The sequence below is a fragment of the Motacilla alba genome, chromosome 8, assembly GCF_015832195.1.
Source record: "Motacilla alba alba isolate MOTALB_02 chromosome 8, Motacilla_alba_V1.0_pri, whole genome shotgun sequence".
Classification (NCBI taxonomy): domain Eukaryota; kingdom Metazoa; phylum Chordata; class Aves; order Passeriformes; family Motacillidae; genus Motacilla; species Motacilla alba.
Genome location: NC_052023.1, coordinates 1,982,004 through 2,009,464, shown reverse-complemented (window position 1 = coordinate 2,009,464; position 27,461 = coordinate 1,982,004). Strand labels below are relative to the sequence as shown.

Below are 27,461 nucleotides of genomic sequence, written 5' to 3'. Positions count from 1 at the left end.
TGCTCACTTGAGCCAGGGCCTGTCTGTAAGGCCAGTGGGGACATCCTGCTGCTGGCCACAGGGACAGGCAGGGTCTGGAGCACCTGGGGGGTTCACCTGGAGAAGAGGAGGCTCAGGGGGGACCTCTTCACAACTCCCTGACAGGAGGGGGTAGCTGGGGGAGTCACCTCTGCTCCCAGGGAACAGGGACAGGAGCAGGAAAGGGCTCCAGTAGTGCCAGGGAAGGTTTAGATTGGATCTCAGGGAAAATTTCTTGATGGAAGGTGTCTGATCCTGGCACAGCTGCCCAGGGCAGGGGTGAAGTCCCCATCCCTGGAGGGATTTAAAACCCATGTGGATGTGGTACGTGGGGACATGGCTTAAGTGGTGGCCTTGTCCCTGCTGGGGAACGGCTGGACTTGAAAATCTTAAAGCTTTTTCCTAAACCTGGTTCTGTCAGATGGAGCAGAGCTCCAGGACACGGAGGTGCTCCGGGCTGTGACAGGACAGGACAGGCCAGCACGGGATGTTGTCACCTGTGGGCTGGGGGCTGTGACAGGACAGGCCAGCACGGGATGCTGTCACCCGTGGGCCGGGGGCTGTGACAGGACGGGACAGGCCAGCACGGGATGCTGTCACCCGCGGGGGCTGTGACAGGACAGGACAGATCAGCACAGGATGCTGTCACCCGCGGGCTGGGGGCTGTGACAGGACAGGCCAGCACGGGATGTTGTCACCCGCGGGCCGGGGGCTGTGACAGGACGGGACAGGCCAGCACGGGATGCTGTCACCCGCGGGCCGCTGCGTGCCGGGCGGGGAGCGCGGGCGGTGCCTTTAAGGGGCGGTCGCGGGGCGGTGGCAGCGGCGGGGCCGGGGCGGCCGCGGTCCCCCCCCGGCTCCCGGAACTCTGCCGGCGCCGGCCATGGTGCGGATCGTGACCGTGCAGACCAAGCCCTACGGCGACCAGAAGCCGGGCACCAGCGGGCTGCGCAAGCGGGTGACGGTGTTCCAGAGCAATGCCAACTACACCGAGAACTTCATCCAGAGCATTCTGGCCACCGTGCCGCCCGCGGAGCGCCAGGACGCCACGCTCGTGGTGGGAGGCGACGGCCGCTTCTACATGAGAGACGCCATCCAGCTCATCGTCCGCATCGCCGCCGCCAACGGGGTAAGCACCGAGCGCCCCGGGGCTCCGGGCTGCGCTCCCCGCCCGCCGGCAGCGCGGCCGCGCAGCGCCGGCGGAAATCGCTGGCGCCCGGCGGGTCCGCGGCGTGGAAGTAACGCGGTGAGTGACAGCGGGGCTGGCGGGGGACAGCTCGCGGTGCGGGCAGGTAAACCCCCCCAGCACCCTCTGCCTGCCTGCGGGAGCGAGTGGACATTGGCCAGGGCGGAGGTGTGGAGGCAAACACGACTTTGCTCTAATTCCTTCTTCTTCTGTGGTTGGGTTTTCCAGCTAAAACTCAAACCAGCGGCGCGGTGTGCAAGCTGTGAGGTGTTGGAGGGGGCAGCGTTCCCTTCCACAGCACTGGAATGCGTCTCGCTGCTCGGGGATTCCTCCGTGGGTTAGTCCGGCCCGAGGGAATCCCAGCAGGGAGTGTGATATTGATGGGAGAGATGTGCTGAAGTCAAGTTTGCAAAGGGAGGCTTTCCCCTACATTTACTCATTTCCAAAGGAAAAGTATCCCCTTCTCCTGGGACACCAACAGCAGCAGCAAACATTCTTCCTCATGGACCACAAAGGGGAGAGGGGCTGAGGGTGCTGGTGCTCAGGGTAGAATCTCAGAGTTACTTATCTCAGATTCACAGGTACCTCAATGCCTCTAAATATCTGACTTCTTAGGAAAAAATTAATAATTTGGGATTGCTGGTTTCTTAGGGCACAAAGAAGCAAATAACTGGTTTGGATTCTTTTAAAGCCATGTAGAAATTTGTCTTTTGTGAGGTGTGGCAGCTGCTCAACTCTGATTCCAGAGCCCACCATCCCTGGATGCTGTGTGCACCTCTGGAAGGGATGGATAGAGCAGCCTTCCCTGATGGAAAAGCAGCAGGCACTGCTTTATTTATTTGTTCTGGGCGGGGGTGGAGGTTGGAATATGCAGCATTCCTGCCTGAGTGCACACACAGACAGGATCCCTGTGGACCGCTGTGAATAAGCAGAGTGGGGAACTTGTTCCCTGGGATGAAGTGTTGAGTTTGTGCAGCTTTTTGGATGTGCACCCGGGGCCTGGGGGGCTGTGGCAGCGTTCCACGCACCGACCTCTCCATCATTTACACTTCAGCTCCATCCCGAAAGAAGAAACCTGGGCTAGAGCCGTGCTGGGGGCTGATGAGGTGTTTCGGGAAGCATGGAGGGCCGGGAATGTCTCGGATCCTCCCCTGGACCGTGCAGTCACTCACGTAGGAGCAGAGCTGAGCTCGCTGCCAGAGCTGCAGCAGCGGGTCCCGAGGGCTGCCCTTGCCGGCAGGAATTTGCCTTGGAGCATTTTATCCATGTGAATTCCAAGTGCTGGCACAGAATTGGCTCTAAAGTCAGAAAATGTTTGGGGAAGGCAGGAAAAATGGGAGGTGGGGGAAGGAAACGTGTGGAAGAATCTGTGGGCTGATAAATGAGCAGCAGGTAAAGCCTGGATAAGTAACCAGGGGTACAGAGGGCAGATCCACTGGAAACTTGATTACAGGTATTTCCTACATTTTAGCAGCTCTGGCCTAAAGAAGGCAGTGCAGGAACTGCATTGCCAAACTCAAGAGTGGCAAAACTCTCTGGTCCCAAGAAATGATGTGACTAAAACCGGAGGGTTTCTTTAGCAAATGCAAAGCACTGGTTTTAAATAAATTTTGATGTATTTTGGAGTGCTTGAGGGATGCTTGGTTTGTGGGGTTTCTCTGTAATTGCAAATATCAGCTCCCTGGTGGTTACCACAGTGTAGTTAAGTAAGTCTCTTAAAATCCTCTTTCTTCATAGTAAATATGAAGTGACTGGGAGCTCCCTGCCCTTCAAAGAGAAGGATGGACAACTTCATTCATGGTAAGAAAGTGCCCTGCAGAACAGGGGCCAGCACATGGAAACTTCTTCCTCCAGCTGTGGGTTTGTCCAGGTGCTGGGACTCAAAACATCTCCTGGTTCCAGCAGCCAGGTCTGGGGGGAAAACTCAGTAGCCTCATGCTGAGAAAAGCTGAGCAATACTAAGAAAACTGCTGGAAAAGTGCATTTCTGCTCCTGAGGATGAAGAGGTGGTTGATGAATGTTTTAAAATCACGTGGTGTTACGATCTGGTTGAGTGGTGCTCTCCAGGCACAGGACAGACCTGAGGACCACAACCAATGCTCTTTAGTTTTACAACATAAAAGCAAAGGATGCTAAAATTAGCTTGATTTTTTTTTCCTCCACCTGGAATGGTTAATATGGAACTAAGTATTTATTTTTAAGTAGCAACTACTCAGTTTGTAGTTATGAGATTAAGGGGTGTTTATCTTATTTTAAAGTTTGTATTTCTGTAAGTAAACTGAAATTGTTTGCTATTCCCAGTTGGCATCCAGTGTAGCCTGTCAGCTTTGTTTTGGTCTGTGTGCCAGCTTTCCTTGATATTATTCCCACATGGTGAGTCTGACCCTTTTAATTCCACAAATCAGATCTTCACAGGTCCTGCTGGAGCATCGCTGATCAGCAGAACTGTGGCTGTGCAATAATTTTATGTCAAAAAGGACAGATATAACGTTTTTGCCCGGGGGTTTCGAGCTGATCTGATAAGCTCTCAACACCCCAACGTTACACCCCAGAATAGCTCAGCTTTCATCAGGAGGCATAAAAGGAGCAGGAGGCTGATGTGGCAGTGTCAGGAACAAAAAAGGTTTAATAAAGGCAAAATAACAAACAAAGCGATCCAGGTGCCACAGGCTTGTGCTCCTGGTAAAGACACCTCACAAAAGCGATTTGGTTTCTTTGTTCTGTCCTTTTCTACTCAATGGCCCAGGCGGGACCTTTTGGCTCATGGCCACTTAGCTGTCCCCAAACTTGAGGTGAAGCCCCAAGGTCCTATCAGTGATTTTCCTACCTGGTCACTGGGAGAAGGTTCTGGGCACTTTCCTTTTTGGGGGACAGAGGAAGGTTCTGTCACTCTGTCCATAGGGGGCACATTCCTACAGACAGAACCAGCACCAGGCTGATTCAGTGACGTTGTTACCTGCTGCTCCCCAAATTTACTGTGCCCTTGGTTCCTCCCTAACTGAACACTCTTCCAAGTGCTCAAAGCTGCCACGCTCAGGCACGCTGCTGGAAAGGTGTTTGGAGGGCAGGCTGTGCCTTGCATATTAAATAGTGCCTGCTTTTGTTTCATAGCTGCAGGACAAACAGGGCTTTTATTAGAAATGCTGCTCTCTCCCCCAGGAAGTTTGGGTTCCTGCCTTGACTGCTTTAACCTTTCTCTCCCCTCAGTTACCCAGAGAAACCAAGTGCTCAAACCTGTTGCATTTATTTATCACTGCTCTTCTTGCTGGCTCCCTTTTTCTTTGTGCTCTTCTGCCACAGCTCCCACTGAGATCTTCCCTTTGAGTAAAAGCTCCTGGGATTCAAATCATCAAAATAAAGTGCTCATAAAGAAAGTTCTTCCAAAAAGCAGATGTGGTGATGCTGGATCCTCCAGACCACTAGGAAAAACCTCAATTTCTGACTTTCTTACACTGTTTTTCTCAGAGGCAGAAGGGGAAATTGAGATGTGATTTCTAAAGTGAGGAAATAAATACCACTTGTAGATATTTCCTGGCTGCAGATGATGTGGATTTTAGAGGACAGCAGCTGCAGCACCTCTCACAGCCTCTTTTTACACCAGCCTAGACTCTTTTTGCCTGTGAAGTTAATTGGCTTATGTCAGTTTACAGTGGAAGGTGATTAAGTGGTCAGGTTGTCCAGTTCCAGCGTCCCTTTGGAATTTTCAACTCTGCACTCATGAAACTCCAGCTCAGAGCAAGAGCTAAGGTGCTTTGCAGTTAATCTCAGCAAATCCAGCAGGCAGAGAGTTGAAATTCACCCTACCAGGGATTTAGCTGTAATCTCCTGGGACAATGACCGTGCATGAGCAGACACCTCAGCTGGGGCTGGGCTGGCAGGGCAGAAATGCCTCCCCTTGTCAGGGCAAAGTTTGGGATAGGGAGCTGGGCTGGAGAGCTGCTATCCAGGTGTTATTTTATAATGTATATATATTATTATAAATTTGAGCTCACCACGATTGAGAAATGCATCCTGTCATGGCCCTGAGCTGGCCAAAATATTGATTAATGCTTCAGATGAGGAGCTGAAACATATTTTAGAAATAAACAAGTTCCAAGAATTAGAATTCTAAGTAATAAAAGTGTTACATGTACACTTACAGTACATATTCATAGTACAAGCTGCAGAGTAACAAAATAAACAGCAGATGTGATGGGTGGAGAACAAACACAGTTGGCAGGATCATCCAGTTATCCAGAAAAACATCACTTCTTGATTTTAAAATAAGTTTGTTTTAAGTGAAAATCAGCAAACAAAGCCTCACCAGGAGCTCAAGTCCTGAGCTGGGGCACCAGCCCTCAGAGAGGATCTGGTCTGGGTGTGGGAGATTCCAGCAGGACTGGCTGAGGTCGTTCTATAGGGAAGGAATTCCTCCCTGTGAGGGTGCTGAGGCCCTGGCACAGGTTTTCCATGGAAGCTGTGGCTGCCCTTGGATCCCTGGAAGTGTCCAAGGCCAGGCTGGACAGAGCTTGGAGCCACCTGGGATAGTGGAAAGTGGTTTTTGGGTTCAGGGGCAGATTTCCAAGAGCACCCAGGGCCAGGGGCTCTATCTCAGCAGACTGGGGCCAGAAACCCTGGAGAACTGAGGGAATCCTGCTGGAATCCCTCCCCTTTTCCCTGGTGCAGGGGCAGAAAATAGCAGAGATAAAGCAGAGATAAAATGCAGATTTGGGCGTGCTTTGAGGTGTGACCATTGAACAGAAGGTTTCACAATCCTGGTGGCTGGTGAGTGCTTCCCTGGAAAGGAAGGCTCAGCCCCTGCCAGTGGGACAAACCTGGAGATGAGGATTCATTCCCAGCCCTGTCAGCCCCTTTTCTTTTCAGCTGTTGTAGGAACAGAACAGTCTCTTCTTTCTGGAGTGATTCATATGTGAGTGCACTTGTGCTGTTGAGATGGTGCCAAATATCCTTTTTTGCCCTCTAAAATCTCTACAGCAGCTTCCAAACTCGGATTTTAAATGAATTCTTAATAGAAACAAAGCGTTTTGCAGTGGGAGCAGCTCTCCTTGTATGACCAATAACATGCTGGCAATATAGTTCTTTTTTTGGGGCTCCATTTGTCCTGGCAGTACCAAATGCCACTCCCAGCAGTGCCTGCCTGCACCGGAGTCATCCTCGGCAGAAAGTGCCAGATTTTGGCAGCCGCTCAGGGGCTCTTCCAGGCTCTTGGCACCCTCTTATGGCAGGGACAGCACCGGCACTGGAGCTTTCCTGAGGGCAGGAGTTCAGGGAATGGGATTCTGCCTTAAAGGGGAGTCATAGATGAAGTGCAAAGTTGTTTTACTCCATTTGTTGCCCAGGATTTCAGGCTGAGTGTCTTCTTGACTGAGCACAGAAAAGGAGCAGAAGGAGATGCCTGTCACCAGCTGCTTGCTGTCAAAAATTCCTGCCAAGCTGGAAAAGGAAGCTTGCGCCTAAACACAGCCCCACAGAGGGGACATTGCCTTTATCTGCCCTCTGAATGGGGACAAAGACCTGGGAGAGGAATGGGAGGGAAAGGAGAAGAGGAGCAGAAGGCACCCTGGACCTTGGAGAAGCCTGACCCAAGGGTGTAGCAGGTTTTTGGAACAGGGAATTACTGTTCACTTTGACCTATCCATGGTGGGTTCCCCCCACAATTATTTTTCTTGCCTCAATGCCTACCTATAAAATTGTAGCTTGGAGGAAAGCTGGATTTGTGTTCAGAGTGAGGAGCTGGGAGAGTCTGGCTCTAACCCTAGCCCTGGTCCCAGGCTTGGGGAAGACTCGGGGTGAAGAAGGCTCCATCTCCCAAAAAAGATGGCACAGCTCTCTCAGGGCAAGGGGATGGGTAGGGAGCATGGAATTAAGGCAAGGGGGGAGCTGTGGCTCTGCAATGTTTAATGAATTTAAGCCCTCTCAGAACAGTCTTGTTTGTCTTTCTATCATTAAATTCAACAGTTAATTAATAGTTTTAACTCTGTTCTTGTGCGTGTGAAGTGCAGGACACTAAAAGGAGACCTGGGTTAGGAAATATCCCTGTCTGTGCCAGGCTGGCTGTTGAGAGAGGGAGATTCCCTCAGCAGCCTCCACCTGCCATGGGGAATAAGAGATCCAGGAAACAGGAGCACAAGGAAAAGCTGCTAGGGCAAACACTGGGGCTGTTTGTAGCAGAGAGGACACTCAGAGCCTGATGCCAGAGGATTTTTTAGTGAGGAGCTGCCAGGAAGAGGATTATGGTCTCTTTGTTTGCTGAGCCAACAAGGGAGATACCAGCAGATTGTAGGGAAGCACTTCCAGCTGCAAGGCTGATGAAGCACTGGCAGGGCTTACCTGGAGAAAAAGATTCCAAGAACAAGTTAGATCAACTTCCAGGAGGAGACCTGGGTGCCCATGGTCCAGCTGTGGGGAGGGAGCAGATGACCTGAGGGATTGGTAATGAGCACTCACCCCAGCCAAGCCTCCCAGATCACAGATCAAAGGACCTTTCCCCAGTCCCTGCCCCAGTGCAAAGGTGCTCAGCACCCACCTTTGGTGACATTTTGCACCTCTGAATCCTCTGGCAGCTGTGTGATCCCCAGCCCCTGAGCACTCCTGGTTAGGCAGTTACTGGTGATTGAGTTTGTCCCAAACAGATGTTACAGGAATGCCCTGGGAGCCAGAGTGTGGCTGTCCTTGTCCCTGTGCCTTTTCTGCATTATTTTATATTATTATTTTAAATTATTATCAAATTATTCTTTTATATTATATTTAGATTAGTTTATATAATAATAGAAAATGTTTATTATTATATTATCATAGTAATATATAATATATGATTATTATATAATAATTATGATATTATTTTTATGTTTAATTTAATGGAATGTGCTTCATTTTATGAACATAAACATTGCACGAATGACCCTCCTCCCCTGCTTAATTTAGTTTGATTCCTCTGTCTACTCCACATGCACTGAATTTCACACAATTCCCACCCTCCACAGGCTTCTCCCTGCCAGTAAATCCAAGCACAACCTGTGTGCACTCACAGGAGCTGCTGGGTGTCCTGTGCCCTCCTCCTGTCACTTCATGCCATGGCATTTCCCAGGGCAGCAAGAAGGGAAAGAGCTTGCTTAGGCCTTTTCCTGCCAGGTGTAATTTTGGGAGCTGGATTTTGGGTTCTGTGCCACTAGAGGGAAACCTGGGCCTTTGCATGGGGAAAAAGAGAGCAGCAGGATGCTGGGATAGTGCGGGTGAATGAAACACAAACCAGTTTTGCTGTGTATCCCAGGCAGTCTCACTGCTGGGTAGAAGGTGTGCTGGGTCACACAAATTATCCAACTCCATTTCAATGTGCTCATGGATAAACCAGGACTGGAGACATGGTCAGTGCTGGCCTTGGCAGGGTTAGGATTATCTGGATTATCTCAAAGGGCTTTTCCAACCTTTCTGGTTCTGTGATCTCCTTTGGAAGAAAATATGTCAATTATTGGAGCAATGACAGGATCAGCACCACAGGAAAGAGGCCCTGAGCACTTTCAGACCTGTCACAATTCAGCTGTGTGTACACATCTCCTTTTTTGCTGCCTTTAATGGTGGGACAAAGAGAGTCGTGACCAAGTGTCTGCTCTTTCATTGCCCCAGTGATATCGATAAATTGTTTCCAGCAGCTCGGGCAGAGGACTCTGAGTGTTGTTATAGAGGCTTGGAGGAAAGGCTGATTTTAGAATCATGGAATGGTTTGGATGGGAGGGGACCCTAAAGCCCATCCTCTTCCCCCTGCCATGGCAGGGACACCTTCCACCATCCCAGGTTGCTCCAAGCCCTGTCCAACCTGGCCTGGGACACTTTCAGGGATGGGGAGTCCACAACCTTCCCTTCCTTTGTTTATCTTCCCCGTGCTTGGGAAGATGAGGCTTCACAGCAGTTTCTTGGGATCTGAGTCTCTTCTGTTTGTATTTAGGCTGTCCCACAATGAGCAGCGTTATGGGATGCAGTTTTCCCATGCATTTGATAGTTTTTTTGTGGTTTTCATCTGGGTGAGACTTGCTGGGGGTGCTCAGCTGAGGCTCATGAGGCTTTCCAGCCAAAGGCTGACCAGCTGCTCCTGCTGGAAATTCTCCCTGTGTTTCAGGGAGCCGTGGGAAGTCAGGCTGTCAGGGCAGGAGTCGCATGAGCGAACGGGAGGTAACAGATCTGTTCCCTTCCATTTTAAGAGTGACCTTTAACTCACCAGACTTTGCAAAATAGCTCCGGCAGGATCCTGCTGGAGGTTTGCCTCCAGAGCCCCAGCGTGTGGCCGGGCCTGGCCCTGCCCTGTGGATCTGGGCAAACGCATCCCAGCGGGGCTGCTCTGCTCCCACCTCCCTGCCCCAGGGAGATCCCCACGGATTGACACTGCCGGGCTCCATGGGATGGCTGGGAGCAGTGCCTGTGGCAACCAGGAGGTGACAGAGAAGACAGGAATCCTTTACAGTGCGGGCCACAGCGTGGAATTGTGCCTTCTCCCTGACATTGATCCCCCGCCGCAAGTGCGAGGGCACGGCTTCGGTTACAGGAGGTGCAGGGAGCTATTTTTGGGTGCTCAACAGCTCCCCCGAACTCCTGTCTCATAGGTGGGCCATTGCTGTGTCAAGGTTGGGGGTAAATTTTGCCATATTTGACTTTTTAAATGCATCTGTGTGACAAAAGGACATGGAAGACGCTCCCCTGCCTCTGGTGACGGTGCCAACGGCTCCCTACAGCGACCAGAAACCGGGAACCAGCGGCCTGCGGAGGAAAACCTGCTACTTTGAATCCAAGCTGAACTATTTGCAGAATTTTATCCAGAGCATATTTTTTTCCATAGACCTAAGGGATCGCCAAGGAGCCTCTCTGGTGGTTGGAGGTGATGGGAGGTACCTCAATAAGTCTGCAGTGGAACTGATTGTCCAAATGGCTGCTGCCAACGGGGTTGGTAAATGTTAAACGGCTGAATTCCTGTGGGGTGTGGCTGAGAAATGCAGAAATCCATCAGCAATTAGGCACCGGGAGATTTAATTTCCCCAAAGGCTTTGTTCAACTGCTAATAGTGATGTTTTTAATGGCAGATCAGCTGGGGAGTACAGAAATTGCTGGTTGTTCACTCTAAGTGTTACAGTTGGGCAGAAAATAACATGTGGAGAAAGGAAAATAAATTCTGCTGGGGTTTGTGTGTTCTTGTTTTGTGCTTTGACATGCCCCAAGCTGTTGGCACCTGTGGATTTTTCAGTCTTTGCACAAGAATATAAACCCCTGATACTGCTCGGAAATGAACCAACAGGGAGAGCCACCAGAGTGGCAAAGGAGAAGAAACAACCATGTTTTGCCTTTCTCGCCAGGTGTAAATTGTGGCTGTGGGATAAATGCTTAGGGAGCCTTTGAAAATTGATATGAGAGTCAGCAAGTGAGTGACAGCCTTTATAGGGAGCTCAGTTGTGCTGGAATTCTGTGTTTTGGAAGCAGAGCAAGAGGCTTGTGTGTTTGTGGTAGATCATGGTTCATGCAATGGGCTTTTGTTTTCGTTTCCTTCTGCTTTTCAAGAAGAAAAGGCTCTGCTGTCTGTCCTGGATCTCTCAGTGCAGAGCAAACTTTGGGCAAAGGGACCTGGATTTTAGGAGTTTGACAAAAAACCTGACTAGGACAGTGTAATCAATAGTGAATGGGAAAATAGGATGAGAGAATTTTATTCATTCATTTTTTAAAATCTTGTGGGGGGAAAAAAAGTCTTCAGGCATTGCAGATTAATATCTTCCTTTGAAATCAGTGTATGGGCTGAGCAGAAGAGCTGGAAAATGTGCACAGAGCCAGGCTCGGAGTGCCTGACACCAGGACAGATCTGCTGGTGAGGGGAGATCAGGCTCATCTTCACCAGCTCAGACTTTGCCCCCCAGCACTGGGCCCAGCTCTGCCTAAATGGGATTTAGGGGGTGGTTTGGGTATTTTCCATGGATTTTTCTCCTCAGTCTGCCTCATGCCTGTCAGTGTTGTGCACAGGGTGTGGGATTGGTGGCTTGGGCTGCATCTCCTGCACAGAAAGTGCTGCAAGGGTGGGCTGGGGATTCCCTGGAGCCACAGCCACCAACTTCCATGGCCTGGAAAAGCTGTTCCCAGTGTTCCTAGGGGGAGGAGGGGCTGCAGGAGGTCCCTGTGTGCATCCTCATGGGGCTATCAGTAAAACCAGGGTGGAATTATTGCCTGGATGGTTTTGAAGTGCTGTAACCCAAACTTGCTGCACAAAGTGGATCTGTTTTGAGAAATCCATGAAAGGTGTTTGTCCATCATTGCAGCCTGAGGTTTTCCTCATAAGAAATTCCACAGACTCAGAAAGGATCAAGTGTAAATCGTTCAGCACATTGTTCCACTGAGCCACAAAGGATTCAGCATTGGGTGGGTGGGGAATGGCAGCTGAAAACCTCTGGAAGCCAAGGAGGACCCGAGTCACAGAGCAGCTCACATGCAGACCAGTGTTTCTTCCTTTCCTTCCTTGCTGTGGGGAAAGCTGCAGTTCAGGTGTGCAGGGAGAGCAAGGACAGGGGTTTTGATGTGTTCATCCAGCTCTCCTGCAGCTGCTGCCTGCTTTGGCAGGGAAAATCCCTTATTGTCCCTTCCTCTGCAGCATTCCTGGGGCACTGATGCCCAGGGGTGCTGCAGAACGTGACCCTCAGAGGGAAACTGGGGAGCAGGAGGGGAAGTTTTGGAGAGGAGCTTCCTGGAGGTCCCCTGAGTTCTCAGGGAAACTGAAGGAGCAAGGTTTGGAGGCTGGAATAAAGCAGAGGCCAAGAGTGTCTGAGAATGGGGGCAAAGCAAACCCTGCTTCAAATGAAACGTGAGGTGCAGTAAATGAGTGATCGGTGTGTGGGCACAGTCAGGGCTCCCGTGTGAGCTGCTGAGGGCAGCTGGAGGCAGGGCCCTCACTCTGGGTTTGTAAAGTGCTTTTTCACTTTTCTGCTGTTATTTGCTGGAGGTGCAGCTCTGCCAGCAGCTGGGCTCTGACAGCTGGACCATGCAGTAACTGATGGGCAGCGAGGCTGGGGCTTAGCACCTGGCAGTGCCAGGGGACAGGAATCACAGCCATCCCATGCCCTTGGCTCAGCACCCACCACAGCTCGGGAATGCTCCTCCTGATTCCTGCTCCAGCTTGTGATTGAATGAGATCCCTCCTCTTTCCCCAGCCTGGTCTGGGTCTGACCCCCTCGGTTGGTGCAGAGGGCTCTGGTGTGGTTTTAAATCCTGTCACCTCATCTGGGGGCTGTGGGAAGGAGTGTTCTTCCTGGGAATTCTGCACCTCCTGGTTTGTTCCCTGGACTCCGAAGCTGCTGTATTGCTCAGCACAATGCTCTGGATCCAACCTCAGAGATATCCCTGGATTTATGGGAAGGTGCTGTGCTGCCCACTGCGAGGAAGAATCTCCAGCTGTTCCCAGGATGTTCAAGTTTTGTGCTCTTTTGGCTTCTCTCTGCTCCACTGTGTGCTTTGAAGGCAGATTTTGAGGCCACAGCCAGAGGGAATGCTGGTTTTTGTGCTGTTTAATGCCAGCCCTTCAGTACATCCAAGTGCAGCGTTCATGGAGGAAAATGCTCCAACAGAGCGGGGTCGGATGCACTGTGGGGAGCTTTGGCAGGAACAGGGCTGTGCTTTACCTGTTGGCAGAGTTTGGGGTTTGGGCTGTGTGGGGAAATAGGGAAGGTAGGAAGATTTTCAGAAAGCTGTGAAAGCAGGCCTCAGAAACAGAAGGAGCAGAGAACTTCGAGCTAGCTGAAAGTAGAAAAGTTACAACAGTACAGCAAGCAAGGACATGAAACAATAGTTTGAGGTTTAGGCTTGGTTAAGATAGACCTTAAGACTGCAGAAGAATATGCCCAGCAAGACAGTAGAAGGTTTTGAGCTTAATGGAGTATTGTGTGTTGCTAACAGAAAGGATAAAAACAAGCACTGTGTGAAGCAGGTGTAGGTGTGCTTTTAGTGACTGGCTAGAAGAATTATCTGTAAGCTTTAGCAATATGCTGTTGGCTAGAAAGTTTTTTAAATGCTCTGTAACAAAAATCTTCGGCTGCTGCTGGCAGGACATGAGCTGTTGCCATCTTCCCATTGTCTCAAACATGTAAAGAGCCTGATGCCACAATAAAGCTCAAGGAATGTGTCCCAGCAGTCCCATCCCGTTTGTGCCAGCCTCCAGTACTGTCAGTGCAATGGGCCCGGACTGGGCAATAAGTTACATAAACTCCATGCATTTACAGAAGGCTGATTAATTTTCTTTATTATGAAACCCATTGCTTTTTTAATACCCTATTTTGCTACACATGGACTTGATTGGTCCTTAAATTAAAACACCATCATGGTTAGTTAAGAAACCACCCTTTGGTAAACAATCTCCATACCACATTCCACATGTTCCAGTACCAGGTGCGGCCAGTTAAAATAAGAATTGTTTCTCATTCTTTCCTCTGATGCTCTCACAGCCTTTCCCAGAAGGATGCCTGGGGAAGTGTCTGTTTCTCTCTGTGGCCAGAGAGCTGCTGCCGCACCACGGCAGGCTGGGTTTGGGGTTTGCCCTCAGCCAGCTTTGCTGTGCTCCTCCCCTGGCAGATTGGGCGCCTGGTGATCGGGCAGAACGGGATCCTGTCCACGCCGGCCGTGTCCTGCATCATCCGCAAGATCAAAGCCATCGGGGGCATCATCCTGACTGCCAGCCACAACCCCGGCGGGCCCAACGGCGACTTCGGCATCAAATTCAACATTGCCAACGGAGGTCAGGCTCCTCCTGCTGCCTTCTTCTCACTGCTGTTATGATTGATTATTGCTTGTGGCCGCCCTGTGGGATTCAGCCCTTTTCTGAGCCAGAGATGGGGTTTAAAAACTTTTATTCCATTTTCAGTCTCATGCGAAGGGTGAGACAATACAGATGTTATAATTCACGCCATCACAATCAGAAGCCAACTATTTATTAATTACAATATATTTTAAGTATTAATTACAATATATCTTAAATATATTTTAAATAAAATATATTTCTTGGCCTATCAGCTTTAGTCACACCATGCTGTAAATGCCTTCAAGCCAATAATGTCAAATTGCTCTTCATGGGTCCTACTGCAATGCATCTTTCAAAGTTCTATTTCTCTTAAGTACCTAGTCTTATTTGCAAGGCCACCCTTTGAAACTTGTTTCTAGTTCCTTTTCTCTCTCAACAATGTCTGTCCTGTTCCATGGCATCTCTAAGCCAGCATTTCTTATCTCAAGGTTTGCACACAGATGCGCACTGTGTGAGCCTTCTGTCAGGCTTTGAGAATTCCCTACAAATCCCACCCAAGAACCCAAATTTCTGTTCGCATCCCAGGAATCAGTGCCCTGAGCAGTGGTTTCCCTAATGGAGCCAGTGCTGCTCTGCTCCCCTCATTCCCTGGTGCTCCTCTTCCATTCCCAGCCCAGGCCTTTGCTGTATTCCTCAAGTTCACTCCTCTTGCAGTTGGATTCTTTAACACCTTCCCCTTGCCCATTTCATTTTGCAGGTCCTGCTCCTGAAGCCATCACGGATAAAATTTTCCAAATCAGCAAGAAAATTGAGGAATATGCAATCTGCCCAGACCTCCACGTGGACTTGGGCACCATTGGGAAGCAGCAGTTTGACTTGGAGAACAAATTTAAGCCATTTACAGGTAAACAAATGTTCTTCCTCTTGGCAAGGGTGAGGAATTGTGGTGTTTCTGTGGCCATTCTGACCTCTCCTCATCTGTTGCATCATCCCAGTGAGGACATTGCTCCTGACATTTATTTATTTGTTGATTTTGATTGATATAATTTTCTGTCCTTCAGAAGTTTCTGCTTCAGTAGTAAAACCTTGATCCATCAAACTTCCCTAAAATCAAAGGCTGTTTTTTCTGCAAGGCAAACATGTACTTGAAAACAGAAAAATGCAGTTACAGTGCATTTTCCTAATTAAAAATTGCAGAGTTTAATCTTTCAACTGATTTTTTTCCATGTTTTCACACATAAAAGTTGTCACTGTGAGTGGGAAAGCTGTTACATTTCACATGTGACTTTCATCAGTCAGCAGTGAAATATGAAAATAAATTAGAGAAATACTTTTAAAAATACTGTAAGTATTTTTTACCATCTCCTGGTGCTTGTAATTAACAAAGAAATAAGTTAAAATATGGTAAAAGTTGGTATTTCTCTCAGTCTCCACTTCTTTATAGTGGGATTTTCATGCTGTATTTTGTTTTTATGTTGGTTGCAAAGGTGCAGCTTTTTGAGCTATGTAGTTCACACTTCCCACTGACTTTGGTGGAAATTAAAGCTCTGATTTTATATACATATTTTCAAATTTAAGTGAAGTGGGATTGAGCCCTCTGGAAGGAAGTCTAGGGAGCCTTATCAGGGAACAGAGTTTGATTTTGTTTGTCCACTTGTGATCTGATTAGCAGTGAGAGCCAGTAATTAAATCCCTAATTTAGCCCCATTATTGCTGTCCCTATTCTGATCCCCTGGGATGTTCAAGGGCTTTGTTCTGAGCTCTGGCCCTTTGCTCTGAGGGCCCTCAGCACAGCAACAGGACTTGGCTATCAGTATTCCAGGCTGTGAGGGTTGATCCCTGTCTCCTCCTCTTTTCCAGTGGAAATTGTGGACTCTGTGGAAGCCTATGCCAGCATGCTGAGGAATATCTTTGACTTCAGTGCCTTGAAGGAGCTGCTGTCAGGGAAGAACCAGCTCAAGATTCGCATCGATGCCATGCACGGGGGTAAAAAGGGCTGGGCTTGGGCCACTGTGGGGTCAGGTGTCCTGGGGCATTTGTCACCTACTTCAGACAGGGATTTGTATTGCAAGTTTGGGTTTGGTTTGTAGCACACTGGGTTTTTCTTTTCGAGAGCAAATTTTGTCTCGTGTTATTTTCTTTTGTCAAGTGTTGTGTTTTGGGGGTTGGACTGAGCTGGTCTTTAAGGTCCATTCCAACCCAAACCAAATTCTAGGATTCTCTGAAATGTTTCATGCAATTCTGAAATGGTTTGGGCTGGGAGGGACCTTAAAGCTCATCCAGCTCCACCCCTGCCATGGCAGGGACACCTTCCAGTAGCCCAGGTTGCTCCAAGCTCTGTCCAGCCTGGCCTGGCACACCTGCAGGGATGGGGTGGATTTTGATGTGAGCTCCTGAACCACAAAGCACCCAAAGTGACCCAAACTGAGCAGCCTGAGGTGGGTGGTGCCGTGGCTGGTGCAGAGCTGAGGGCTGAGCCAACTCTTCCTCTCTGTTTTGCTGAGACAGTTGTGGGTCCTTATGTGAAGAAGATCCTGTGTGAGGAGCTGGGAGCCCCCGCAAATTCAGCTGTGAACTGCACCCCCCTGGAGGACTTTGGGGGCCACCACCCTGACCCCAACCTGACCTACGCTGCTGACCTGGTGCAGACCATGAAGACAGGAGAGTACGACTTTGGAGCTGCCTTTGATGGAGATGGGGTAAAGGAGCTGCTCAGAATTCCCCTTCTTTCCCTCTAACCAGCTCTGGGGGCTGAGGAGCACCTTTTCTCTCCCTCTCTCCTCTGCAATGATGAGTGAAGTGAACCACTCACTGCAGTTTGCCACCACAGAAACAGTTGGATACTGTGTAAATAATCCCAAACTGTGTTTAAATCACTTTAAACCTGTGAAAACTCAGCCGGGAGGTGAAACGCCGTGGAGTTGCTGCTGTGCAGCTTCTTCAAAGCTCTGTGTTTATTTCAGACAATCTCTGGGAACTGCTGGGTTCATGGGCTGGGCAGGGAGCTGAGCTGTGCCTGTGCTGTCTCCCCCAGGACCGCAACATGATTTTGGGCAAGCACGGCTTCTTCGTCAACCCCTCCGACTCGGTGGCCGTCATCGCCGCCAACATCTTCAGCATCCCCTACTTCCAGCAGACTGGGGTGCGCGGCCTGGCCCGCAGCATGCCCACCAGCGGGGCCCTGGACAGGTAACAGCCCCTGTGGGCAGGGCACAGCATGCCCACCAGCGGGGCCCTGGACAGGTAACAGCCCCTGTGGGCAGGGCAGTAAGCCCTGGCAGGGCACAGCATGCCCACCTGCAGGGCACAGGGCAGCTAACAGCCCCCTGTGGGCAGGCACAGGGCAGGCAACAGCCCCTGTGGGCAGGCACAGGGCAGGCAACAGCCCCTGTGGGCAGGCACAGGGCAGGTAAGAGCCCCCTGTGGGCAGGCACAGGGCAGGCAACAGCCCCTGTGGGCAGGCACAGGGCAGGTAAGAGCCCCTGTGGGCAGGCAACAGGCCCCTGTGGGCAGGCACAGGGCAGGTTACACCCCCTGTGGGCAGGTAACAGCCCCCTGTGGGCAGGCACAGGGCAGGGAGCCCTGCCAGGGCACGGTGTGCCCCTCTCCTGGGGTTTCACCCTGACCTGTCCCGTGTGTTTGTGTGGTGAGGAGCGTGGCAGTGCCAGGGCAGCAGCGAGGGTTGATGGGTTGATCCCTGCCTGGAGATGTGACAGAGCTGGGCTGAGCTTTTGGCTCTTTCTCTTCCCTACAGATAAGCCCAAACAAATGACTTTCCCTATCCTTCTTCTCCTTAAATTTGATAGTGGCGCTTCCTTGGTGAAATGCTTTGAGATCTGCAACCTAAAATTGCTTGGAAGAGCTGTGTGTTTGTATCTGTTCCATAAATGCACGTCCCACCCATCTCCCAGCTATCACACTGGGGTGAAATAGAGGGATTGCTCTAAAGCAGTGGCATTCCCTGCCTTCAGTGGCACCCCAGGAGAGCTGCTGATCCCATTTCCCCGGGGGGCACCGAGAATCCAGGGATGTGACTTGGCCTTCTTACCTTGGCAGGGTGGCCCAGGCCACAAAGATTGCTTTGTACGAGACTCCGACGGGCTGGAAGTTCTTTGGAAACTTGATGGATGCAAACAAACTGTCTCTGTGTGGAGAGGAAAGTTTTGGGACAGGTAAGTCAGCACTCCCAGTATCACCCACGATGGTGTTGTTCCTCCTCTTAGTTGTTTATTCTTTAGAGCTTGGGGTTTATCTTTCATCTGCAATTGTTAATACTTGTAAAATATTAAAATATAAAAAAGGCTCGGAGGAATTAGCGTGGAGATGATCACAATGCTAAAGGTTTTGTGAGGTAGGAGCTCCTTCTCCTCCAGTTCTCCAGGAAGGCACATGGAGATGGAGGTTTGGGGGCCTCTTTAGTAGCCCGGTCACTGAGTCTGTGGGGATTAAATGCAATGCTAAATGTATTTTCCAACTCTTGGTGGCCAGGAAAACCTCCTCAATGTTTTCATTTCTGGAAAGAAATACGGTTTGGAGCACGGAGTTTTATTAGGGAAGGTTTCAGGTCACTATTAAATCTCTGAGCTTAATAGGGCCCTCATTTTCCTGTTCTGAAAACAAGGTATGATTTATAAAGTTTAAATTAACACTTGCCTTTGAACAGTCTGAGTTACTGAGTTACTGAGAAACAAAGTGAACATCACAAGGAGTTTACTGGGGGTGTGCAGGGAAGAGGATGGAGCAGGATTTGCTCCAGGTCAGAGCAGGCTGCTCAGGACAGTCAGGATTCCCAGGAGCTCTCTGCATTCCCTGAGCTCTCCCTGGCATCTCCCCTGTGGTTTTGTGTCCTGCCTGTGGAAATGGGACCTTCCCTGAACCAGCGCCTGATTCCTGCACAAAGGCTGAGTTCTGTCTGGTCTGAACTCTCCCCGAGATGTTGTTTTTCCTGTTCCCTAAGCATCTCTGGTGGGATCTGCAATGCAGAAGGTCCTGAGGGAATTTCTCACTCAAACCTTGTATGTTTTCATATCACCACCCCAGAAAAACCTTTCAGCTTATGTGTGGGTGCCTTAAACCCCCAAATACCTGGAGTGAAGCGCTTTGAATGAGTGTGGAGCTGGGATGCACAGCTTGACAGGAAAGGATTACCCCAGCTTTCCTGGGGCTGAGGAAATGGGCTCACAGCAGGTTGCTGGGGGGCTGAGCAGTCTCCAGGGGCAATATTTTTGCAGCCAGATATTACTCTGATATGTGGGCCTGGGATTTGGCAGTGGGTTGAAAGAAAAGGTGAATTTCAGAGAACCTGGTATCTCTGTAAGGAAATCTTGAAGTAAATAATGAGTAAGGAAAGATTCTGGAGTTTTGCCCTGAGTGATTTCAGCATGTGCTGAGTTTGTATCCTGGACCTTGGCCAATGAGAAGGCACTGGTGCTTCAGGAGATAAATGAAACCAAATTCCTGGAGCTGCTGATGGGAGATGAGCTGGGGCAAAGGAGCAGCTCCCCAAAACTGTTTCCACCTTTGTATGAGCAGCAAGCTCAGTTTCTCTCCACCCCTAAGGGACTGCCTCCCAAATCGAGGTGATTCCAGTCTGAGAGAGGTTTGGGATTCTGGCCAGGCAGCAGCACATCCAAGTGGTGGGAGCTGAAGCAGTTTGGGGGAGCAGATTGGAAAAGGGCCCGGGAGTGTTGGACTCCCCTAAAATGCAAAGGGGTTTGCCCGTGTGGCAAATGCACTTAGGAAGGAAAAAGGAGTGAAAAGGGGTGAGGAGGGTTGGTTGATAGGAAGTTAATGAGGAGTTGTTTGGAGCTGGACTGAGTGGGAGTGTTGAAAGGGAGAGAGGTGAAAGAGCAGCCCAAGAGCCAGTAAAAATTGAAACAAACTGTGAGGCAGTGGGACTGGAGTGCAGCAGCAATTAGAGTAATGCGACATGACAGAATTCCTGCTTGCTTCCCTGGGTATTTTATTCCAGCAAGAAGTTGATACATCACATGGCACTGGTGTTTATTTAGCATTCCTCTCCATCACCTCTGCCCAGCTCTCTCCACCCTGAGGGACCGTGGGGATAATTTATGGCCACATCCACAACAGTGGGATTTGTGCAAAGCTCCACGTAACCCCTGCCCTGCCCCCAGCCCTTTCCCGGAGGATTCCCACTCTGGCACTCCTTCAGAGGGTGGCGTGGCAGCTCTGGAGTGCTGCTGGCATCTCTTTAATACCTGTTTGGAGGTTTTCCAGAGTGGGAAGGAGAAAACTTTGCATCTGTGGGGCACAGGGTGGAACTGGCTTGCCAGAGGCAGCGAGTGTGGGCTGGCTGTGCTCTGGGCCATCTGATCCCGTTTCATCTGGGGGCTGTGGAAGGTCCAGCCCTTCTCGGGTTTCCCAAGGGATCAGTGCTGTGTGATCCCACTGTGCTTCCAGCGCAAGGCTGGGCTGGCTCTGGCTGCTTCCTGCTGTCCTTGCAGTGCCAGCTTTGGGGGAATCCACGAGTGGCAATGGGCACAAGCTGGGGCCCAGGAAATTCCACCTGAACACAGGGAAGAGCTTCCTTACTGTGTGGGACAGATTGCCCCAAGAGGTGTGGAGTCTCCCTCGCTGGAGACATCAAAAATCCGGGTGCAATCCTGGGCTCAGGATTGGCCCTGTTTGAGCAGGGAGGTTGGACCAGATGCCCCACAGGTTCCTTCCAACCTGATCCACTCTGTGAATCCTCCTTTAGCCAAGAGAGGGGCTTTTCCAGCCCCCAGTGAGAGCAGGCTGGAGGCTCTCCTGGTCTCTGCAGGTGGATGGAGCCTCTCCTTGCCCTGCTGCTGCCAGCCCCATGGCTGGTGCTCCCTGCCCTGCTGCTCCTCTCCCCGTTCTGGGGTGATTTTGGGGTTGTTGGAGTTTGGTTCCTCAGGAGGACAGACGTTCCCCTTGGTGCTGGGCCAGGAGATGATCCCAGGGTGCTCCTTGGCAGACAGGACACAACAGCTGCTGAGGGAGTTGATGTTCTCCTTGTTGATGCTCTCCTTCCCAAGCTGCTCCTTTGCATTTGCCTTTTGTTTTTTATTTGAAGCCTTTTTTACTGTGCATTCCCCATTACTTCCTCGGGAAAAGGGTTAAGGATGTGTGAACAATGAGTGTGTGTTAAAAGATGCTGAGAGTTTTATTTGGGCTGGAGCTGGAGCAGATGAGATCCTGACCCATTTTAAGGACACAGCAGGGATGGAGCTCTGGAAACGCTTCCCATTTGTGAGCTGTATAGGGGGATGGGGAGAGGAGATGAGGTGGGGCTGTGGTGTGAGGAGTGGGAGTTGTGTCTGTGCTGTGGCTCCCCACAGGCTCTGACCACATCCGAGAGAAGGACGGGCTGTGGGCGGTGCTGGCCTGGCTCTCCATCCTGGCCGCCCGCAAGCAGAGCGTGGAGGACATCATGAAGGACCACTGGCAGAAGTACGGCAGGAACTTCTTCACCAGGTGGGGAAAGTGCTCCTGACACCTCCCATTCCTTGTCCTGTGGCAGAGCAGAGCCCTGATGGCACCTCTGTGTGACCATCGTGCTGTTCCTGTGTCATTCCCTTGTTGTGATAATTTAAAACTCCCCGACGTAACCCTTTGTAGTGTCCAGCTTTGGGTTGTTACTCCAGATGTAAATCTGGTACCAAAGTCTGGACATTTTATAAGTGCAAAGCACCTTTTTTTTTCTTTTAATTGAGATTTTTTTCTTCAAGAGTAATTTTTGCCATGGGATCAATATTCTTGAGGCCCCACATCACAAGTTAATTTGTGGTGTCTTCAGTGACAGCAGCATCTCATAAACTGATGCCCAGCCTCATGGCTATTATTTACTGGCTGAGTTCCTGTCCAGTCCCCAAATACTCAAATTGAAGCTGCAGTAGACGTGGAAGATGGCAAGGGAAGGAATGAGAACCAGCCTGCACACAAGCAGAGGTGGGAACACTGTGAAAGCATTGGGCAGAAATCTTTCAGCTTGGAAGATCTACGTGAAAATTCCATCTCAAATTGCCAAGTGAAAGAAATTGCCTTTCCTTTGTTTTTTTTTTACTTCTTACCCCTGCCCCAACTCACCAAAAAGCCAGCATAGGGGCATGGAAACCTGGGAGAAAATGCCAAAGTGTGGGATGAAAAGGCAGCCTTTTAGCACTCGAGGTGTGTGTGCAGGGCAGGCTGAGCGCAGGGCTAGGGCCAGGCGGCAAACAGAGCGGCACAAATCCCGCTGCCAGTGGGAACACAGTCTGGGATCCTGGAGTGGGCTCCAGCCACTCTCTGCTGCCTCTCCTGCCCGGGCAGGGACATCAAAGCTGGCACTGGATGTGTCCCTGCTGCAGTCACAGCTGCAGTTTGCTGGGGAGAGGCACTGAGGGTGTTCACAGTAACCACGAGGGAGCTGGTGGGGTGCTGTGGGCACAGCTGCAGGAGATTCTTGGCAGTCAGTTGGATCTTGGCCCTGGCCCTCGGTCTGTGATACTCAGTGTGAGACAGCACTTTGTGCTTTCATCTCCTGGCACCAAATGCCTGTGATATGCTGTGCTGCATCCCAAGGATCTGTGTGCATGTGGTGTAGTGCTGCACGTGGATCCTCCTCTCTTTTCATAGAACCCCACACTGGGCTGGGTTGGGAAGCACCTTAAAGCCCATCCAGTCCCACCCCCTGCCATGGCAGGAACACCTTCCACTGTCCCATATTGCTCCAAGCCCCATCCAGCCTGGCCTTGGACACTTCCAGGGATCCAGGAACAGCTTCTCAGGGCAGTGTGTTCTGGTGCTTTGACGTGCCTTTTCTGCCTGTCCTCCCCTCCAGGATGGGAGCAGAGAACACCCACAGAGCTCGAGAAGGGCATGCCAAACCACCACAACTCATTGCATCCTCCCTCCCTAATCCCTGTGTGTGCTGCTGGCTGCAGGTACGACTACGAGGAGGTGGATGCAGATGCTGCCAACAAAATGATGAAGGATTTGGAGGCGGTGATGTTCGACCGCTCCTTCGTGGGCAAGCAGCTGTCCAGTGGGGACAAAGTCTACACGGTGGAGAAAGCTGACAACTTCGAGTACAACGACCCCGTGGATGGCAGCGTCTCCAGGAACCAGGTGGGCACAGCCTGGCCTGGCCTGAACTGGGACTGTTTTCTCCATGTCCTGTGAGCAGTGGGCTGGGAATGCTGTGTCTGGCAGGCAGGCCCTGGCTCTTGTTTCAGGTTCTGCAGTGTGGGTTAGGATGGGCATTAATCCCTCTGGGAGTGGGGAGAGGGGAACACAGGAGCCTTCTGTGGCTCCCTGAAGAGGAGGGATGGTCAGACACAGCCATGCTGGGTGATGCCTGTGAAGGCTGCTCTAGAACAGAGGCTAGACAGAGTTACAGAATAAAGCAGGGATTTATTCAAGGCATAAATGGATCCACCTTGGGCAGCACAAGAGCCCAGCCAGGGCTACAGCCAAGATGAACCCAAATGGTCCCAAAATGGTCAACTGGTCACAAAGCCTCTCCCTTTGATCAGCTCTGCTCCATTTGCACCTTGCAGTTCATTGTCCAATTCCAGCTTTAGGTTATGAAGTCCCATCCTTGTTTTTCTCTCTTGATTCTGCTGTTGTTCATGCTCCTGGGCTGAGCTTTGGATCATTTGTCCTTGGTGCCCAGCTGGAGCAGGAATTGTTTTGTGTCCCTGCTCTGTGCAGAGCTCACCATCCCTCATGTGAAGCTCAGACCCACACACTGAAGCAGCTCAGAACCTGAAAAATGGAAAAGCTAAACCTGAGGCACCAGGGGGATCATGGAGAACCCCTTGGCTACCCAGGAGCCCAGAGCTAGAGCTTCCCTCCCTCCCGTGTCCCGAGCAGGGCCTGCGGCTCATCTTCTCCGACGGCTCCCGCATCATCTTCCGGCTGAGCGGCACCGGCAGCGCCGGGGCCACCGTGCGCCTCTACATCGACAGCTACGAGAAGGATGCTCAGAAGATCAACCAGGACCCGCAGGTGGGTGCTGCACCTCACTCCTGCCACTGCTGGCTGCCTGAGCTCAGCCTTTTCTTAGCCCTGTTTTGCTTGGAGCTGTGTGGAGGTGACAGGAATTTTGGGAGCCAGAGGTTTGTATCTTTCATGCCGGTATAAATAGGATTATTTAAAAAAAAGCTCAGTGTGAAGCAAGTATTCTGGGAATCCCTCACAGCTGTCTCTGCCACAGCTTAGTTTTCCTGTCTGTTACCCCTGTGCCTGCTTTAAAAAAAATCAGTGGGATCACAGGATGTAGCGAAGGTGAGACTGTCCTGTTCTGCACTGAGTTCAGTGAATGTTCTGCAACATCCTTTACAAATGCTGCTGAGCTCTCGTAGGCACTGGAGGAAAAGAATCTTCCTCTTGTATTTAGGTTTAGCCTGGGTATGAGGAAAGAGTTTTTCACCCAGAAGACAGTTGGGCACTGATGAGGCTCCCAGGGAATGGGCACAGCCCCAAGGCTGCCAGAGCTCCAGGAGTGTTTGGACAATGCTCCCAGGGACAGGGTGGGATTGTTGGGGTGTCTGTGCAGGGCCAGCAGCTGGACTCCATGATCCTTGGGGATCCTTCCAAGTCAGGATGTTCTCTGATTCTGTATTCCCTGGCAAACACTCTTTGTGCCTAACTCACTGTGCCATAATTGACAAAAAGACTGAAAATCCCCCATTCCGAGCCGGTGGGGGGGGGGGAACTTAGGATTTACCTGTCCTGTGCTGACGTGGAGTTTGGGATACAGCACAGGGAGGGTGGCAGCAGCACCAATGGGGCTTGGGATTTTCTCTGAGCACTGCATCCCTGTCCCTGGTCCCAGAGCTCCGGCTGTGAGCCCAAAGCAGCCTTTGGCCAGGAGAGCTGAGCTTTGGGTGTCCCAGCCTGACCTGGGTGCTGAGGGATGCGGCGTGGGAAGGCTGCATGTTGCACGGTGTTGCAGCTCTGCAGTTCTGAGGCCTCTCTTTCCTCCCTGCAGGTGATGCTGGCACCTCTCATTTCCATTGCACTGAAACTTTCCCAGCTCCACGAAAGGACCGGCCGCTCCGGGCCCACCGTCATCACATAGAGCCAGCCTGTGCTGGAGTGAGCCCTGGGGCAGGCAGCCCAGCCCCTTCCCCTGGCAGATTGGCACTAAAAGAGGAATATCGATTTATCCCTGTATTTAAGAACACTGTTTTGCTGCTAAGGATAGCCAATAAACCCCAGCCCTCAGCACCCCTTGTCCCTTTTGCTGCCTCTCTTTGTCCCCAGCACTGCTGGAGGTTGGGTGTGGTGCTCCTTACACAGCTTTTGGGGCAGCACGTGGACTCCTGGCTTTTCCTTAAACAAAAGGCTCCAGAAATAACAGAAACACTGAATTCTTCAGTAATTCACAGGCTTTTTTTACTATCTTGGAAACTTTCCTGGGAAAGGAGCACAAATACTTTATCCCAGTTTGGATGAGCTTGTTTGGTTGAGTGTGGACAGTAAGAGCCTTGGAATAATCAGATTTGCAGGCATTAATGTGCAGTACCTTATCCAAGGGCACACAGAGGGTCACTTTGGAGACAGCTGTAGCTTGCTTTGATGTTAGGGCTCTGCAGCTGCACCTTCCTGCCCTTTTCCTTGAAGTACTCACACTAGTGGGATGGGTTTAGGTCCTGTCCCCCCTTGGTTTGCTTGCCTTTGCCACCCAAATCCTGCAATCCCCATGTCCCATCTCACCTTGTGCCCAGGGCTGAAACTTAGGCTGGTCCCTGGGCAGGCCTGGGGGAGCAGCTCTCTTACCCAGGAACGTGGAACATGCCACCCTCATCCCAGCCTGCCAGCACCACTTCCAAGGGAGTCTGGATGTGCTGGCAAAAGGCTTTTTATCTCACCTGTGCACAGGTCTCTGCTGCTCCATCTGGACTGACAGCTCTGCTGGGGGAGCTGCTCTGCTGTGAGGTCAATAAAAACCCTCAAAAACCAGATGCAAATGAGTCTAAAAGCCAGGGTAGGACCCAGGAAGAGCCTGAGGCTGGAGAGCTGTGTTTTCCACGCTGTGCTCCGGTGCTGCCCAGTGCTTCCCTTGGCAGGATTGTCCCAGAGGTTTCCCTGGTGGCTAGCTGCAGAGCACTAAAGCAGGAAGCTGGGATCAGTGGGGGGAAAACAATTCAGCTGCTCAATTTGCCTTTCAAGCATTGTGTGAACAAGTGACCCCAGAGTTTATGGTTGGCCTCTTGTTAAAGCAGGTCAGTCCCGGGTTCCTCCTAATGGAACTGTGAGTGTTTTCCAGCCAAACTGTGCTAAAAGCTGCTCTCTGCCCGTCCTGGTGCTGACTGCTGCTAACAGCTCGCTGGTGACACGCAGCTCTCCTCGGGCTCCCAGCTTCTTTCAGCACCTTCAGAACGAGAGGCAAAGTTTCCTGTGCTCTCATGGCTTGATCTGGGCTCAGCTCCTCCAGCTCCTCCTTCCCACCTCACCCACCCGAGCTGCAAAGCAGAGCCCAAAGTGTTCCCCCGTGACAATTTGTGCCTGTGCAGCCCTTGCCTCTCGGGCTGATGGGATGTGGAGCTTTGTGCCATGGGGAGATGTTCCTGCAACTCCCTGCCGGGATGCTGGAACCAGGTGGGGATCAGGCTCCTCTCTGAAACCAGCACTCGGCAAGAGGAAGCTGCACCACGGGATGATGTGGTCTGCAGGGCAGCCAGGACTTGGAGAAGGAAAAGAGAAATCTTGACTCCATGTTTCAGAAGGCTGGTTTATTATGTTATGATATATATTATATATAAAAGACCACACTAGAACTATACTAAAAAGAACAGAGAGAAAAATGCATCAGAAGGCGAGACAGGAATAGAAAGGAATGAATAACAAAGTTCTGTGACTCCCAGAGAGTCTGAGAGCTGCTGCCCCCTGGATTGGTCAGCAAGCAGAAACATCCCACACTGACCGATCGAGGAAGCACCTGCTGCATCCCACAATAACAGATAACTATTTGTTTACATTTGTTCCTGAGGCCCTCTCAGCTTCTCAGGAGAAGAAAATCCTAGCAAAAGAATTTTATAAAAATGTCGTGGTAACAATGGGAGGTTTAGGTGGAAGATTTGGGAACATTTCCTCCCCAAAAGGGCTGTCCAGCCCTGGCACAGCTGCCCAGGGCACTGGTGAGTCCCCATCCCTGGAGGGGTTTCAATGCCACACGGATGTGGCACTTGGGGACGTGGTTTAGTGGTGGGATTTGCAGTGCTGGGGAACAGCTGGACTCGATGTTCTGAGAGGGCTTTTCCAGCCTAAATGATTGTGTGCTTCTGTGGCTGCTGGCCAGAGATCCCTTTGGGGAAGCCCGGGTGGATTGGCCTGCTGGGTCACTCAGCAGGATGCAGCTCTTGGCAGCTCCCCAGTGCCAGCACATGCAGGGAAAGTGGCTGTGGTTCAGGATAGCTGCTGCAGCTCCACGTACGGGAGACTCCCGAGGTTCAGTTAGTCCTGATTTTCTCAGGAAATCCACTTTTACCCCTGGGCTGGATCCTGGTGGATCCCTTCCAGGTCAGGGACAGAGCA

At 51.0% G+C, this 27,461-nt stretch overlaps 1 protein-coding gene across 2 annotated transcripts; it reads left to right on the top strand.

Annotated features, from left to right (window-relative positions):
- Positions 1 to 774: 774 nt before the first annotated feature.
- On the top strand, positions 775 to 25,157 carry PGM1 (phosphoglucomutase 1). Of its 2 annotated transcripts, none has more exons than XM_038144119.1 (11): positions 775 to 1,147; positions 13,790 to 13,952; positions 14,713 to 14,859; positions 15,816 to 15,941; positions 16,464 to 16,654; positions 16,990 to 17,144; positions 18,012 to 18,127; positions 21,278 to 21,413; positions 22,862 to 23,045; positions 23,793 to 23,927; positions 24,913 to 25,157. In XM_038144119.1, the coding sequence occupies exons 1-11, from the start codon at positions 902 to 904 to the stop codon at positions 25,000 to 25,002; spliced, it is 1,689 nt and encodes a 562-aa protein (XP_038000047.1). In that variant the 5' UTR covers positions 775 to 901; the 3' UTR covers positions 25,003 to 25,157. The 2 variants fall into 2 exon arrangements, with proteins under 2 accessions (XP_038000047.1, XP_038000046.1); XM_038144118.1 differs by lacking the exon at positions 775 to 1,147 and adding an exon at positions 9,482 to 10,135.
- The last annotated feature ends 2,304 nt before the right edge of the window (positions 25,158 to 27,461 follow it).